This window comes from Triturus cristatus, chromosome 6 (assembly GCF_964204655.1).
Source record: "Triturus cristatus chromosome 6, aTriCri1.1, whole genome shotgun sequence".
In the NCBI taxonomy this organism is placed as follows: Eukaryota; Metazoa; Chordata; class Amphibia; order Caudata; family Salamandridae; genus Triturus; species Triturus cristatus.
This window is the reverse complement of record NC_140589.1, coordinates 1,295,374,274-1,295,391,450: the sequence shown is the minus strand read 5'-3', so window position 1 is coordinate 1,295,391,450 and position 17,177 is coordinate 1,295,374,274. Positions and strand designations below refer to the sequence as shown.

The 17,177-nt window shown below is 44.2% G+C and overlaps 1 protein-coding gene across 2 annotated transcripts in view; it reads left to right on the top strand.

Annotated features, from left to right (window-relative positions):
* GINM1 (glycosylated integral membrane protein 1) overlaps positions 1-17,177 on the top strand; it is a 185,834-nt gene that overhangs the window by 62,451 nt on the left and 106,206 nt on the right. For both annotated transcript variants that reach the window (XM_085612251.1, XM_085612252.1), the window contains exons 2-4: positions 11,554-11,610; positions 11,739-11,835; positions 14,638-14,786. In XM_085612251.1, coding sequence (XP_085468377.1) covers positions 11,554-11,610; positions 11,739-11,835; positions 14,638-14,786 — 303 coding nt within the window. The remainder of the gene's footprint in view (positions 1-11,553; positions 11,611-11,738; positions 11,836-14,637; positions 14,787-17,177) is intronic.

The following is a 17,177-nucleotide window of genomic DNA, read 5'->3' as shown; positions in this document are numbered from 1 at the left end:
TTGTAATTTTTGAACGGTGGTTGGTTTCCACCATCCTCACCTCAGTACCATGGTGTGTGCCATGTTTTGCTTCTTTGACTTTATACGGCTAAACACTCTTTAGTTGCACTAACCACCCATGCATGTGATTTGGCTTGTTTTTGCTTTGTAGGCTGCTGTGTTCATTGTCTATTTTGTTTAATTATGATTTCTGTTATGGTGTTTCCTTGTCCTTTCCCTTGTACAGGTCGGTCCATTCTTTATATAATAAAAAGGTACCTCAATGTTAGGTAGCAGAGTGCTTGGTTCATCTTGGAGAGCTTCACCGAACCAACCGATGTGTAGATAGTGTAGTTTTTCTGGTCCTGACAAATTGCCACGTGGTTTCTCACACACTAGGCGAGAAACATGTTAACCAACCACTTGTAGCCACCCCTCACCATTATATCAGCGGTGACATCATTAATGTTATTAATTGGGACCAGTGGGCTCGCAGATTAAATTAATTTTGGAGCACCACTGTTCCTCATTGTATCCCCTCACACACCATTCCACCACAATACCTTGTCCAAATCTACACCACGAGGCCACAAACCCGCACCAAACCTAACGGCTTGGGAAAAATATCTCAAAGAGCCCCTCGTAGGGTGCCCATCGGGCATTGCAGTGCTGGCCTGACGAGGAGCAAGCCCTATGATGAAGCATGACACCCAACTGGGTGTGTGAGGGTCCCACTTCCCAAATTGGGAGACACCCCGTCTCCACCTTAGGGTATGTGTGTTTACCGACCCAGCCTCCTCCTCCTTCACCCACAGGAACTGCATAACTCTTCTCCTCAAAATATTTTGGAAGCAATTGAAAAAAAACACCCAAACCTGTGAATATAGATCGACTGAGGTCTTTTTTAGGGCTCATAGAATAATATCTATAGCGTTGCGTGTAGCAGAATCTACTTATTTCACCGTAATAAAAGTGACCCCCACCTTGTCGTGAGGACACAGTACTTTAAAAACTTTGTGTGGGAGGTTAGTTTATCTTCAGAAATGATCACAAACCACAGGTTGATCTATTCAGCACCTCTGGAGGAGGTAGGGTCACTCCTCGTATTGCCAAATGGCAGTACACGCTTCAGGAATTTAATTCCACCCTTGAATATGTGGCCGGTGTAAAGAACCTTGCTCTTGCTGCTGATTGTTTGTTGAGATTACCTTTTTGTGAGACAGATTCTCACCAAGAATATTCAGATGACCTGGAGATGCTATGTGCGACTAGCTTTCTGGAGGTTGCCATGAAAGGGGCATTGTCTGAAGTTCAGTGGAAGAGAACACTAGAGGATGATTGTGAAATACAAACTGTTAGGAGATAACTGTCTCAAAGATGGCCCAATTCTAAGATGTTACATGATAACTTAATTCCTTACCAGAAGGTTGCTGGTGAACTATCAGTGGTCGATGGTGTGTTGCAAATGTGTGGGTTACTAGTGGGTCCTAACGGTTTGCAGAATAAAGTCATGAACTTAATTCATGAAGGGCATATTGGCGTTTTGTGCCACGAAACGCATATTGAGAGGATTTTTGGTGGCCTGTGGTTGATGAGGGTGTAGAACATTTTGTCAGGGATAGTTGTGCATGTGCTATTACCGACCAAATGCACGTGACTACACCTGGTCCTTTCATGCCTGTAACCTGCTGTAACTTGCTATGGCACAGATTAGCATTTCTGGTCATTTTGGTATCGTGTTAAGTCTGCCCAAATTTGGTCTTGTTTTGATAGATACTTTTCCAAGTTGCCTGAAGTAAATATTGTGGAGAATATAAACTTGCGTGTCATCATTGAGTTTCTTCAAGCGATCTTTTTAAGAGAGTGGCAGGTACCCTGAAGGGTTAATTATTGACAATGGTACTCCTTGTGTCCTGAGAAAGGCATGCACTTTTGGCATCTTTGGGGATATGGCACATGAGGACTTCCCTTTAACATCCCTGTAATAACGGATTGGTTGAGAGAGGGGATCACGTGTTTAAAGATCAACTGCAGTTGCCATCGATTAATGGTTTAGAATGGAAATCTGTATTCAGGGACATGTTGTGGGCAATGAGGACCACACTGCACATCAGTACTGGAGTGTCACCTTTTACCTTATTGAGAGGAACAGTAGCTGGGGTGAAGTTGAGTGGATGGACAGAAAGCGAGTGAATAAAGTAAAGCCGGAAGTTGTTGATGCCAGGTGTAAAATTCTGAATAAATACTGTACGGTAGGCAGGGAATATCATATTCTTTTCCATCAAGAAGGTTGACTGGGTCGGGATCAAGAAGCCAGTCCATGTGCAGAAAGTATTTTCTAATTTCTCTGCTCCTGTTCAACTCAGAGGTCAGGGTTCAGGTGGTAGTGTTGGAAAACAGTGAAGTGTGGAACAAATCTTTTGTCTGAAATAGATTCAGTTGGCGGAGTATTTCGCCATATTTCAAAGATGCTTACCAAGTCATGTATGAGACATAGTGTGTATATATGTACCTACCAAAATGAGATAAATCAGACATGTAGAGAATCATCAGTGTCATCAGTCAGAATTTTATCAAAAATATAGATTGTTTATTGTAGTCATCATCATATAAAAATCTATATATATCACAATACAACACATTCCAAAAGTCCATAAATAACTAAAGGACTAAGCTAGGGATATATTAGTGTGAATCCATAGGACCTATTTGGGGTATTGTGAAGGTATTTCATAGTGAAGCCTAACCAGCCTCACCACATAATATCCTACTTTCCTAATATCCTACTTTCCTAATGTCCCACATCAAAGTCTTTAAAACCTTTTTGAAAGGTAATTGCAAAGCTGCACAGTATCATGGTGGGGTAGGATGATGGGGTTTTGCTCTGATGGAGGGATGAATGAGTTCTATCCGAACAAGGGCATGAGGAGAGGAGCCTGACTCAATAAATGTACACCATTTTGCAACATTATCTGGTTTGAGCTTTTTAGAAACCATTCTGTTGATTAAGCCTGTCAAAGGTAATACACAGCTGTACGCCTACTACCAATGGCCAGCAGCAGAGTAAAAAATAGCACATTAGACACAGCCATTTGCCTACAACCTTGGGGCTAGCAGCGCAAATCAGGCAGAAGTTTGAAACATTAAACTGTAACAAAGAAAGGATAACCATACCCACTCCCACATCCCTTGTGGCTCCATACAAGAATGTCTGTGTTAATACCTAGATCTTGCGACAACACCAACGAGAGGAGCTATAGATGGTCGGAGGCAACCTTGAATCAAGAGTAGGAGAATAAGTGGGAACCAGTCGGAGTAATTCAAAGAGGGGGAGGAAGTAGGCTCTAATTTCAGAGGATAATATTTGTAAAAAAAGGGGCCACCAGTCGACGTAAGAGATGAATTTGAGGTCTAGAGCTAAGGACAGTTTTTCCTTCCCTAGTAAATACCATAATTTGTGTAGCTAGGAAGTATGATCTGGAAACTTAGTGGTGCCCAAAGGGACAAAACCACCTGATGAGCAGCGGCAAGGGCCAGTGCCATTTGCCTACCCCGAGTGGAATGTAAAGGGAAAGCCAGAGGGTTCGGGAGCCCTAAGACAGTGTAGGCAGGAAACCTATGGATGGAGGTATGAAAATATCAAAGAGAATTTGATCTCTAAATCTAGTAAGTTTCTGGCAATGCCATAAAAGATGTAGGAGGGCCCTGGGATTTCCACAAACCTGCCAACAATCCTAAGAATGCCCTGAATCCCATCTGTGAATTTGATCTGGTGTTAGGTATCAATAAGAGACGATCTTGTAAGCAGTTTCAGTACTGGCCATGTTGTGTGCTGTGTGGTGAACCCTGAGAAAGATGTCTTCCCATTCCTTAGGGTGTGAGCCTGCCCCATCTGTCTCCCAGCGAGTCTGCCTTTTGGTGTTTGCAGGGTGGCATTTCTGGCAAGCATGGTGTATAATTCAGATATGAGATGTTTATCAGCCTTCTTAAGCAGTAGCCCTTTCTCGAATGGAGTCAAGGACACCCGCTCTCGTCCGATATCCCAAGGAGGTCACCCAGCGCTGAAGCTGTATATATAAACAATATGTTCCATCCCTGTAAGCGAGTAGTCAGCTTGTAATTGATTGAAGGGGATGAGCCCATTCTGGTCACAGAGATCCTATTCGTTTGCAGCCCCCATACTGCTGCTGTTGGAAAAACCCTGGTGTCAGCCCCAGGGGATAATCCGGGTTACCTAAGATCGGCATCATTGGAGACGGGAATGTTGTGAGGCCAGATCGCACTGCCACCGCATCCCATACTTTAAGCGTGGGTTTCGTGATCGGGGAAGAGTATAAGCCCCAGGTCTGTTCTTGCATGGTAACCAGACCTATTTCCAAATACTAGAGCCTGGAATGGCTTGGTCCATAAAGGAGCAATACTTTTCAGATGTTGAGTGGTTCCATTCCACCAAGAAACTGAGTTTTACTGCTTGGAAATATTGGAGCACCATTAGAACCCCCATCCTTTTTCTGACAAAATCTTTTACCACCCCACAAGAAGTTGCTTATTGCTAGTTGCAAGGATCACAGAGTCTTAGGAGGAGGGATCAGGGAGAGCGTCTGAAAGATGTATAAATTGTGCTGGAGTATGGTGACATTTTTTAGCTGCTATTTGGCCAGTCTAAGACAGCTGAAGTTGTCTCCATGAAGCTAATGCTCTGTCTGGGAGATAAGGGCCGAATAATTATAAGACAGAGTCCTGGAAAGGGAACCGGCCAATTTGATACCAAGATAATCAATGGAGTTCTTTGCCCACTGAAACGGAAATTGTGCACGCAGGGCAAGTTTGTGCGCAGGCTCCACGGAGAGGTTCAGAATCTGTGATTTCTGAAGGTTTACTTTAAACCAGATACAGCACCAAATAGATGGAGTTCAGAAACTAGTGCAGGGATTGAGGACATGGGGTTGGTTATGGATAAGATGACTTAATTGCATAAAGGCTGATGAGATGTTGGTCACCTCCAAATGCCACACCGGTGCTGTCAGGATTATCTCGCAGCCGTTGTGCAAAGGGTTCCATATAGAAGTCGAAAAGAAGCGAGGATAAAGGGCACTCTTGTCATGTGCCCCGAGATATTGTAAAGGAGGAGTAGAAGAGGCAATTAACCATCACCGACACCCTAGGTGTGCTATAGATGCATTGGAGCCATCGGCAGAACTCTTCCCCAAAGCCAAACTGGCGTAAGATTGCGAGGAGATAGGACCATTAGACGCAATCAAATGCTTTTTCCCGGTCTATGGAGGGGATCAAAGCCGCCCTCCTAGATCTTTGAATCTTATCCAGAAAATGGAGAAGGCGCTTGGTGTTATCTCTGCATTGACGCGCCGGAATGAATTTGGGTTGGTCAGGCCTGATTAAATCCGGGTTCAGGCGTTGTTCCAGGAACCAGTGAATAGTTTAGCATCTATATTCAGTAAAGAAATGGGCCTATAAGACCCACATTGATTCGGATCCTTGCCAGGTGTCGGTATAACCGAGGTAGCGGCTTCCAACATAGAGGAAGAGAGACAGAATCTACGAATGAATTGTACAGTCTAGTGAGTATGGGCTCAAGCTCTTGGCAGGAAACCTTATAAAAAAGGCCACCAAAACCATTTGGTCCTGGGTATTTTAAAAGTTTCAGGAGGGAAATCGCCAAGATTACTTTGTCAATACATATTGGTTGCTCTAAGCCTCTAACTCTATGGAAGGAAGGGTAGTAAAGTTAGCTTTAGTAAGATCGGGAGAGGGTCTTTCTGAGAGTAAACCGCGGTAGAGTAAAGGGAGCTATAAAAGGCCCGGAAAGCAGAAGCAATCTCTGCATTAGAGTGAGCTGCCAGTGAAGGCCCGATTAAGTCTTTCTAATCGTACCTGCGTGGGTTTGGCTGTGAAGGCGATAAGCTAGCATCCTCCCGCATTTATTGCTGCCGAGATAGAATTTATGTTTGAGGCAAACTAAAGCATATTCTGCCCGATCGAGATCAAGACGTTTAAGGAGGAACCTCTTCTTCTCCTGTTCCCTCCAGACCTTCGGGCGGCCGTCTCCTTATAAATGTCCTCTAATTCGTATACTTTTTTTTTATAAGAGAGTCCCCTTATCTCGACGTTTCCGATTCTCGGCAGCTGAAAGCGTGATAAGTTCTCCCTGACAAGTTTCAGGGCCTCCCAGACGGAAGATAGAGGGACCTTGCCATTGTCTTTAGTCCGAAGATAATCAGTAATACTGTCGAAGGGAGTCTACTGCCACTTGAGACTGCAGCAAAGAATCTCTGAGACACCAGTGAGAAGACAGTGGGTGAGTCACATTGATTCGGAGAGACAGGGATAGGGGGCATGATCCGACAGAGAGCGGGGAGCAATGACTTTCCTCTGCGACAAGTGCCAAGAGAGACGCAGTTGCGAGAAAGTGGTCTATGCGTGCATACATTTTTAATGGGCTGCTGAATAGAACGAGTAGTCTCTAGAGAGTGGGAGAAGATGCACAAAGACATCCTATAACCCACAGTCTACCATCCACTGTAGACCCGAAGCAGAGAAAGCTCCCATTTTCTCAGAGCACTGCCCAGAGCATTCTAGTGCGATGTCCATTACTAAGTTGATGTTGCCCCCGATCAAGATGGCGGATTCTGGGGACCTGAAGACAGGAGTCGGGGAATTCAGGATGAAGGGTTCTTGACCTTCATTAGGTGCATATATGTTTAGTAAAGTAAAATTAAAGTTACCCAATTTAATTCTAACTGCAAGAAGACGCCCCTTGACTTCGATGGTCGTGTCTGGTACCTCCCCTTTAAAACCACAGGAGAAGAGAATGGCTACCCCCCCTTCTTGGAGAGGCCAGAGGACCAGATCTGGCGAGGGAACCACTGGGAGTGCATTCTGGGTCTATCTTTTGAAAGTAGGTGTGTCTCCTGCAAAAGGCCAATATCGCTGCCAGACTGTTCCAGAAATGAAAGCACAGCAGACAGTTTGGTGGGATTGTTAAGGGACTGTACATTGAGGTACAAGGGCTTACAGGCGACAAAGCACACAGGAGGTGGGCAGATGGAGGGCCGCCAAAGTAGAGAGCCGCCCAATGCAGTCTGTATGAAGGAGCTCCCTCCAGTTTGCCATCCAAATTTGCAGAACTGTGAGGGCGTTCAAACTGTCAACGTACCTCCAAGTGGCCGATAGAGTAAGGGTCCTCACCGAGGATCACAGCTTCTATAGGAAGTGCTGCTGATATTGAGGGGGCCACAAAGGCTTCACAGTCAAAGTCTTCCAATGACTGAGCAGTCATCGAGCGTGGGACAGGCCCATGGCAGCAAGGTCTGCAATTAATGCCAAGCGAGAGTCCAGGTAAACAATCCCTGGGCCAGGAAGCGGTGACAAAAACTAGGCTTATGGCATTGGGGATCTAAATAGAGCCAGCGGGAGGCACCCACAAGCACCGCACAGGAACATCCCCAAAGCATTTTGGAGGTGCTCAAGGATGCAGGGACCCCAAAAAAGCTGGCTCCAGAATGTCTTGCAAGAGTCACTGTATGTGAAGGGGGGCAGGTGATACACCGTTGGTTGCTCTGGCCAGTGCCTGGATGTAGGGGGCCCGTCAAAGCTTCAGGCCCATGGCTGTGAGCCAGCAGCCTCTCTCTATTCCACACCAACAGCTGCAGATGAAGGGCCACGACAGGCCGTAGGGCCTATGCTCCATCCGCTGCCGCCATGTGGCCTCCCAGTGCGACTAGGCAGCATAGGTGATAGGTGAGTGGCCACCTTGAGCTCACAGGGCTCCGCGTGTCATAGGTGCTGTAGTCAATGAAGGGTGGGGCTAGCTCTGGAGGGCAATAGCCCCTATTCAAACAGGAAAGTAGTGCTTAGGCCCAATGAGCCACTTACGCCCGACTGGCCCAGGGCCCGTTCAGTCCCAGTCACCTCCACCAACTAGGACACTATCGCAAGCCACAGCAGCTCACCTCCTCTGCAGTAGTGGCAAACCTCAGTCACAGCAGGGGCAGCGTAGCGGGGCAGTCTCCACTTCATGGGAGACCCCACGGGCCGCTGCTGATATGGTTCCTATTCACCGCTTTGGGCAGCCGCTGTGTGTACTTCCGGCACTTCCACCGCTCCGCTCCGCTGCAGAGGGCTAGGCAGTCCATTCCCAAAAACAGGTAGACTTTGATGATCTTCGATCATGGAGGTCGAGGGGAGGGAGAGAGAAATGGCAGGAAGGGCGCTGTAGAAGGTAAGAGAAGCAGTGGGTTGGAGAGAGTGAGAAAGATGTCTCACCTGCCCACCATCTTGGCCACGCCCCCCTGGTTTGAGCTTTTATTAGCTGAGTTCAGCCTTATGTTGTACTCTCCAGAACATCCTCCTTTTGGGGACATTGCTTTGGGAGTCCGTCTATATAAATATTCTGCCCGTAGAAGAATGTTACTTAACTTTGGTGACACTTTTTTCTGGTAAGTACTCAGATTTTGCTGTAGATTTGTCATTGTCCTCCTGCCTCCCCTCTTTTGAGGACATGTTCTGCTCTTCAGAATCTCTTTTTCTATTGATAGTGATAAACAAGTTATGTATATCTTTGAATTAGGTCTGGGGATTTGTGCTCCTCCTATTTTTCCATTATAGTGTCTACAAACAAGAAAAACTCAAACAATTCTATTAAGCAGTTTTGTAATCTTTTTAGGTTCCAGCCTACGGTTTGCTAAAGACATCCTGGGGACATTCATAAACATAACATTACATATGTATTTGTAAAGTGCACGTTCACCCAAGGGTGTCTTGGAGCTGTATAACAGATGTTTATTGTTACGCAACTCGGTGGTACTCAGAAAGTTGACCTAGGAATGCATTCTGTCTGTTGCTTGCCATTGGCTTTGTGGTTTGTTACTCATGTTTTCTTGCTTTCCATTTGCTGGCTTTATTTGTTTCTCTGTCCAGCTTGAGTTTGTACCTTCCCTTGCCCAAACCTTATTTGCAGGATCCTTCCCAGCGCTCCTTTTCTGTAAACAGGGCTGTCAATCTTGTTCTTATCTCGTCACATTTGCCTTGTATTCAAAGACCAAAGTCAAATGTCAGGCGCTGTCTTTCGAGGGCACTTGTTTACTTCTATTTCTCTGACTTCAAAGTGAGAGGATTTATGTGACACTCTTGCTGGATACTGGGGGTAGGAAAGAGTTTCTTTCTAGCACACGACAACTTTTAAATGGACCGTATAAGTATTTCAGAATTAGGTACACAAATGAAGCACATTTTTTGTTATTTCTGAAGTGTGTTGGAAACAAATACTTTAGTATGATCAAAACAAATCATTACACTAGGTTATGCAATTTTCACACATTGGCGTCTGTGCACTGTATAGTTTTATTAGTAAAACCGTATGTCTGTGCAAAAGTAAGGGTCATTTCAATAAAACAATTGCTGCCTGTAATGGCAGTGTGCTACCACACCATCAATACTCCACTCCACTCTACACCACTCCACACCACTACACTACACTACACTCTACTCTGCACACTCCACTTTTCACCACTCCTTGCCACTGCACTCTGCTCCACTCTATACTACTGCATTTTACGCCTCTCTACTCTACACTTCTCTACTCCATGCCAAAACACACTACTCTACACCACTGCAGTTTTTGGCACTGCACTCTACACCACTCCACTCTAGGCTACACCACTCTGCTCTGCACAGCTCCACTCTAAACCACTCTGCAATTCTGCACTCTACGCAATGCACTTTACTATGTAACGCTCAAACCTATGCCCCTGCACACTACCCCAATCCACTTTACGCCACTCTAATCTACACCACTGCACTCTACAACACATTACTCTGTGCATTACACTCTGTCACTCTACGCTACTGCAATTTACCCTGCACCACTCCACGCCTCTTCACTCTACTCTGAAACAATCTTCTCTATGTCACTGCACTCTACACCACTATATTCCACTCTATGCAACTCCACGCCACTCTGTTAACCACTGCACTATATACACCTGCACTTTACTCCACTACCTTCCACTCTGCATCACTGTACTCTACGCAACTGCTCTATTCGCTACTGTACTCTACACCACTGCACTCGGACATTCTACTCTGCAACACTGCACTTTCAACACACAGAACACTGCGTCACTCTACTCTGTGCACTCTGCTCTACTCCACTCTACGCCACTGCACTCTACTGCACTATACTCTACTCTGCAACACTCAACGCTAATCTACTCTGTTCCACAGTACTCTATGCCACTCGACTCTGCACTACTGCCTTTTGCATCCTAACTGTACACCACTCTATGCCCCTGGCTCTATTCAGCGCCACTCCACTCTGCACCACTGCACTCTACTATGCCCCACTCTAATGTACACCACTGCATTCTACCACGCTGCATTGTACACCACTGAATTCAATGCCATAGCCCTAAATGCCACTGCACTTTATGCCACTGTAATCTGTAACACTCTACTCCAATGCACTCCACACCGTTGCCACTTCAGTGTATTCCACTCTACGCGGCATCACACTATGCCACTCCAATACACAACGGGCTCTGCCCCTCCACTCAAACACTTTACTCCACTCTTCGGCATTCCACTCTGACACTTCATGCCACTCTCCCCCGTGCCACTAACTTTTAGCCATGCTAAACAGCAGCCACGCTGGTGTACAACATGTCTAAAATACAGTGGCAAAGCCAATAGGTCTTGGATAGGCGAGACAGATTGGCTTTGCCAATACCTGTTTTCTTATTTCATTGTTCCAAGAGCAGCAGGCAGTTCTCTAATAACAAAATAAGAATAAATGAACGCAACAAGCAAACTTGCTGCAGCAATTCATTCTTAAATGATACATTACTGCTTTATATGATCCTCTTTTTCTTCGTGTATGCAGACAAGACATTATCATGTAAAGTAGGAGGCATAAGCATGCCTAGCCCCAAATTGAACATTTTAAAAACCTGGGGGTGGGGGTCATACCCACACTTAAGGGATGCATGCTCACACATAGAGGAGTCTTTACAAATAAGACATTCTGGTAGAACAACTGTGTCCAGAGTCCCTAACATTATCTAGAAATATTTTTATTTGTGCCCTCTTTGAAGCTGGGAAATTAGGCAGAGTTGAAATGTGCGATTCCCTAACTAAACGTATATGTTACTTATGAGAGTCAGACCTAGTGGTGGTTAGCGCTAGATGATTGAATTGACAGAAATACATTTCATGATTGATCCCATTCTGAAAACTTGAGACAATTCCAGATGAGGAATATTCGAAAAGATAGTTTATCAAAAGACATGTTCTGTAAGAGAATTAATCTATATATTTGCATAACCAGAGGGACAGCGACTCTGATAAACTACTGTATATTTTATTAAAGTGAAAGAAAACTGTCTTTCCCAAGTATATCAGTGTTACGAACTATCACTTCCTCTCTGATTTCCTAAATCCACTTCAACTTATTTCAGAAAGCATGCTTGATTTTTTTTTAAAAATGTTTACCTTCATAAAATATTCTGAATTTGCTGTTCATTTTGAATGTCTATTTGATTGTGTGGTGATCTTTTGCAGGAACTTATCAAAATAAATGTCACAACACCGAATCAGAATGAACACGCACAAGTACAGGTGAGTCCATGTTAATTTTTTATTAATTTAAGGTCATTATTACCTCTTTGTTTGCTTAATTGGAATTCGGTTGCAAGATTGTCCGCTCTGTAATTCAGGTTTTTTTAATCTCTTTGTATCTCTTATAGGTAACTCTTATATTCAGGTTGTCTCAGGGACAAACGTACATGAATGACCTTCCAGTGAAGAGTGGGGTCACCCGGCTGATGTTCGACACCCTTATATGTGAGTATTCTTGTGACCTAACTAAAAGGAGGACTGTAAGGCCATTATTAGCCCTTTTTAGACTATTAGCCTGCATTCAGACTGCAAAGCACCCAGACATATTGAATCCTGCTTTTTCAAAATATTTTTTCAGTGCTGCGGCTACACATGCCCTGCATCCTTAAATGTACTGCATTATACAGTTGGCAGAATGTTCCTTGTAATTCCCACAGTCAATGTCCATTGGCTCGGGGCTGAGATGGCAGGAAACGTTTACAATATGAACCTGCTGGCTTTTAATCCCTCTCTAAAATAATCTTTCAAGCTTACATTTATTTTTTACTAATATCACTGGCTTAATGTAATTACAAATGCATCATTTGTCACTATACTTGTTCACAGGCCGCTCTTCTATGCCCATAGGTGGTTTCCTATCAATTCCAGAAGAACACTTTACATGATTGCCCTTCCTCACTCCACACCTTACTGACTACAATCCTGGCATGCTTATCTTGTCTTACATTCTTGTGTCCCTTGCTCAGCACTACAAATAGAACATCCAAAAGGGGTATTGAAGGAAGAGAAAACATACTGATAAGCCAGTCTGTTCGTAGTAAACTGAGTATCAAGTTATATCTCCATTGTTGCAAACTTCAAGCCGCCTCTTATGTATGCATCCTAGAAAGTTGTCTATATATTAATTTCTCGCAGCCTGCTTGCATGCATTGTAGGTGGCTTGCATTGCCTTGTTAAAACTTTAGATAATGTTTCTGTGGAAATACGGAAAACTAAAAAAAAATTAGACCATTGGCTTTTACTCCACCCCCTTCCTGCTAATTCCTGATGCACAGAAACTACACAGAGGAGCACATTGTGAAACAGGTTGACATATTTCTTGATGGTTATTTTCCATAAGTTCTTCCCGTCACACAGGAATTAAATGAATATATGAAGTCGCACCTGTTCTGCAAGAATTTGCACGCTCCCAGCTTTTCTATGGCAACCAGAATAATATTGGGTTTCAAGAAAACCAGTAAATAACCTTGACCAACTACGTGGAAAAACCACAAAACTGAATTCATCTAGCACTAAAAAGTAGATGGTAGTATTGGCCCGCTTCACAGTATTAATTATGTGTTAAACTTGGAAGTTTGAAAGACTAGAAGGCTCTGTTGATATTGAATGTTGTGAGCTGTATGTTGCACATCGACCTCTACAGTAGGATTTCAACCCACCTGATCATGGTTGGTTCTACAGAACACTGTACGGGGTAGCCGCCTATTGTGTCATCGGCAATGGGCACCAGGCTGCTCTCCGAAGCTTGAAGCCTGAATTTCACAGAAAAGGTCGCAGCAAATGCCCTTTAACTTAAAGGGAAAAATATCTTTGTATCTAGCCTTTCTTAAAGGTGCAATAGACACACAATTGATAGACGGAATGCAGAACAAATCAAAACGTTCACTCCCAGTCAAGAGATCTGGGTTACATCCATCATGCTTTTGCTCACCATGCCACCCCAGTAAAGACCTGGCTATATGCAAATCAGTCTTGACACTGTGCCTCATTGGAACAGTCCAGCCCGAACTGCCAAGACAGGTCCTCCCTGGACGGGAAACAAGCATCCTAGGACCGGTTTCGGGGTTTCACTCCTCTTCAGCCAGGATAGCTTGAATCCAGTGGCACAGTGAGGCCCAGACGTGGGTCCCGTGCTCTCCATGCCACTGGAGTCAACCTATCCTGGCTGATGAGGGCTGAAAGCCCGAAAACGGTCCTAGGATGCTTGTTTCCAGTCCAGGTAGGACCTGCCCTGGCTTGGCATTTCGGGCTGGACTGTTCCTATTGGGCGCAGGGTCACGACTGATTTGCATATGACTCGGTTCAAACTGGAATGGCATGGTGTGCAAAAAAACGATGGAATTAGGCCCAGATCTTTGTACTGGGTTGAATGTATGACATTGTTCTGCATTCTGTCCATCAATTGTTGTTTTTGCATTTCTTAAAGGTGCGGCACAGACACATGCCAGCTGTGTTCTTGCTGGGATGTGATCATTTAAAAAGGGACATCTTCCATGCTCCATTGGTAAATGCATTGTACCAGAGTACCAGAAATAAGTGTAAGCTTTTAAATGACTGTCTGCGGTGTTTAAAAAGCCTCCGCAATCTACACACAGCCTGTCTTCGATGCAAGAGCGCATGCAGTCTGTTATGAGTTTGTGTGCTACATGTTCAGTTTTCCTTCAATTTACATACAGGTCACAACCTTCCCAAAAAATTCGTTTTTGGGCTGTCCTGGCGCATTCTGAAACACTGTCATTGAAGTGTTGACTTATATTTAAATTGTTTTTTTTTTTTAGAATTTAACAATTCTTTTGTGCTCTGAATAACCTATAATAATGAATATGTTGACAATATCAACGAGTCTACACAGTTTGCAACTGATATGAATTGTATGTTTTTCCTTATGCAGGTGCGTAGCTTACATCTTTTCTCATTGTAGCTCGTCTAAGGGTTTTAGTGTTACCTCTTCACTTGTGAAGTCATCAGACTAATAAGGCGTCACTGGTTTCTAACCTCTTGTTGAATCAGGGTGTTGGCAGATTGCATTAGTGTGTGCTTGCAGTGATCGAAACAAAGAAACACAAGTCTGTATTCGTAGATCTGTCTTTGTCTCTGTCCTCTTCCTCTTTTATCCCGGAGGCATTTAAAATTTTGTAAACCTTGTAGAAATAATCAGAATCCTATAGGGTTCAGGAGGTAGAGGATATGGGATTAGTCCTTTATTTTGAGAGGTGGTAAACTCGTATCCTTTTCCTTTGATTGCAGCAAGTTTAGATTCGAATAATTCTGCTGGTCAGGGACGCTGGGGCTCTATAAGCATTCGAATTCTGGTCCACGAGTGGCCCCTGGCTTCGAGTTCAGATTCCACACTGATCGTTGTTGAGGAAGAGTTGACGGAGATCGACGGGCATGAGGTACGGTGCTTTGATGGTTTGTACTAGTAACCCTAGTAGTGATGAGTATGAACGCCTGTATTGATGTGCAGAGAGACCATTGATGTCCTCTGTTAATGTCATAGACAGTGTGTCATGAACAGGTGCATCTACTGAGAGCAAGGGCATTTCTCTTGGTTCTCTTATAGTTTGTTGTGCTGGCTAAGAAAGTATCATGCTGTGAAGCCATACCATGTCAGAAGAGTGCCATACTTATTGAAACAAAAATGTAATAATATTATATTTTTATCATTTAACTTTGTTCTATTTCGGAAGCATGCTGCTTTTGTTCCATTGATCCACGCAATCACATAGTTTGTGACAACAAAATACAATTTAACTCTTAACAAAAGTAGTTTTAGGTGTCAGTAAAATCTTCCCAATGCGGAAGGGGCTTTTGCAACCAGGTCCAAATCACAACTAGGATGGGATATAAAAGGGACATCCCCTTCTATTTGCAATTTGGAGCGTAGCGTATCAATGTTTTCTGTCTTCAATTGTGGTGTCTCTAACCTTTGAATAGATAGACACCTCAACGGTAGCATTATTTCATTTGCCAATGGTCAGCAGTCTCCGCGGGACATCTTCCCCTGTCAAAATCATGACGGCATCCTTTAGGCCCGGGGAGGCAGCGATTCTGAGGACTACTGCTAGCTCTCCCCATGTCTTGCCACATGGTAATCTTTTCTCGTTTTTTTTTTTTTTTTTTAAAGGATCACCGAATTATTTAATTAACTCTGTCTACTTGAAAAAATTGTATGTTTCCCACTTGGAAATGCATATTCAGGGGCTTCTGTCTATGAGAAGTGGATTACTGGTTGAAGTGGATAGTCCTCTTCAAGTAATAAAGGCATTATTCCTTTCTAGGTCCAGTTAAGGCTCATTAATTTGAACCTGAGCTTAATCCTTGGTAGCTGTAGCACAGAGCAGACAGGCTTAATTTAAGATAAATATGTAAAGCATTTATCAATACCAAATAGTTAAAAAGTAGAAAACAAAACAAACAAAAATCCCACTCCAATTTATAAAAAGAGAAAATTTAAATGTGCTCATATACACCAAAACGACAACAACTGGTTGTAGGGAACCGGAGATATATTTTAATTTTGTTGTTGTTGAAGTTTTAAATATTTCTAGTGCCAAAAAGTGCAGAGCGCCAACTGTGGGTATCTGGTCGCGCTAGACCCAGGCAAAGTAAGGGCTGGCCGAGATAGGCACGGGTCAGATGCAGAGACCAAGGTCGAACTTGTGGAAAGGTTACCTTCTGACTTCTTTTTGTTGGAGAAAAACTCATTAGTGAAGTAGTCTGTGGGTCCAGGTGCCAGCTTGATCCAAAGAAGGGCTTGTCATCCTCAGCCATTTGGTGTGAATGTCCTTGGTGGGAGTCTCGGTTTTGCCGGAAAGTTGAGGCTTGCAGCATCGACAGCAGGAAAGTTCAGAGCGGGCAAAGTCTGACGTCTGTGCCCAGGAAGGTTTCGTCTGCTGCTCCTCAATGTCTCCCTCAGTGGAATCCCTATACGCTCTCACATAGAAACTTTTCTGGAAGTCAAATGTCTTTCAGCGGGACGAACCAGCAAGTTAAATCTGATCGGCGATGAGACCTCGGAGGCAGTCCAGTGGTAGCCATTAATTCTTTTTGGATTTTTTTTTTTTTTTTTAAAGTTGGAAGTGTATCGCTTTGCAGTTCTTGATGGGGAGAAAGCCCAATCCTCATCAGCCAATGGTCCGGGACCTTTTGCACACCACTTGGGGTTAGTCCTCAGTCTCCAGCATTGTCCGGGAAAAATCCAGTTGGAACTAATCAGTTGGGCTCAGCAGAGTCTTAGGCTTCTTGAAGCGTTTGTGTTCCTGGAACTTCACAAGAAGTTAGCCATCTAGCCCTTGGAAACCACTCTTCAGTGCTGGGTATAAGTGGGTGCAGGCCCAGCCCTTGGGGATTCTTTCCACAAGGTACAGTAGGGATGGTCCATTTTCTGAAGTCCAGGGTTCAGCAGGTGCAGTCCTTCTGTCTTCCACAAATCTAGAGGTGTTCTGAAGAAGTTACGTAGTGGTGCCATGTTTATGCCTGGCACTAGCTTGTGGGTAGGGGAATGTTTCTGTCCAATAGGGAAAAATGCCCCGGGGCAACCCTACACACTTTCAATCAGGGTTCTTAAAGAGCGCGGCTAATCGCCCGTTAGCGTCTCAATGCGCTAGGCACTTTGACATCATTTTCTGGGGTCTAGCCCTAAACAATCCCACAATGCCATACTCTGCCCAAAAAATCCATCATGGCAGAATCTTTCTATTCCTAGACAGAGCTTTGTGCACACCCTTGATGTGTGACTAGGGAAATGTGGAACTCTCCCTCGAAACCAGTTCTGTAACCTGTTT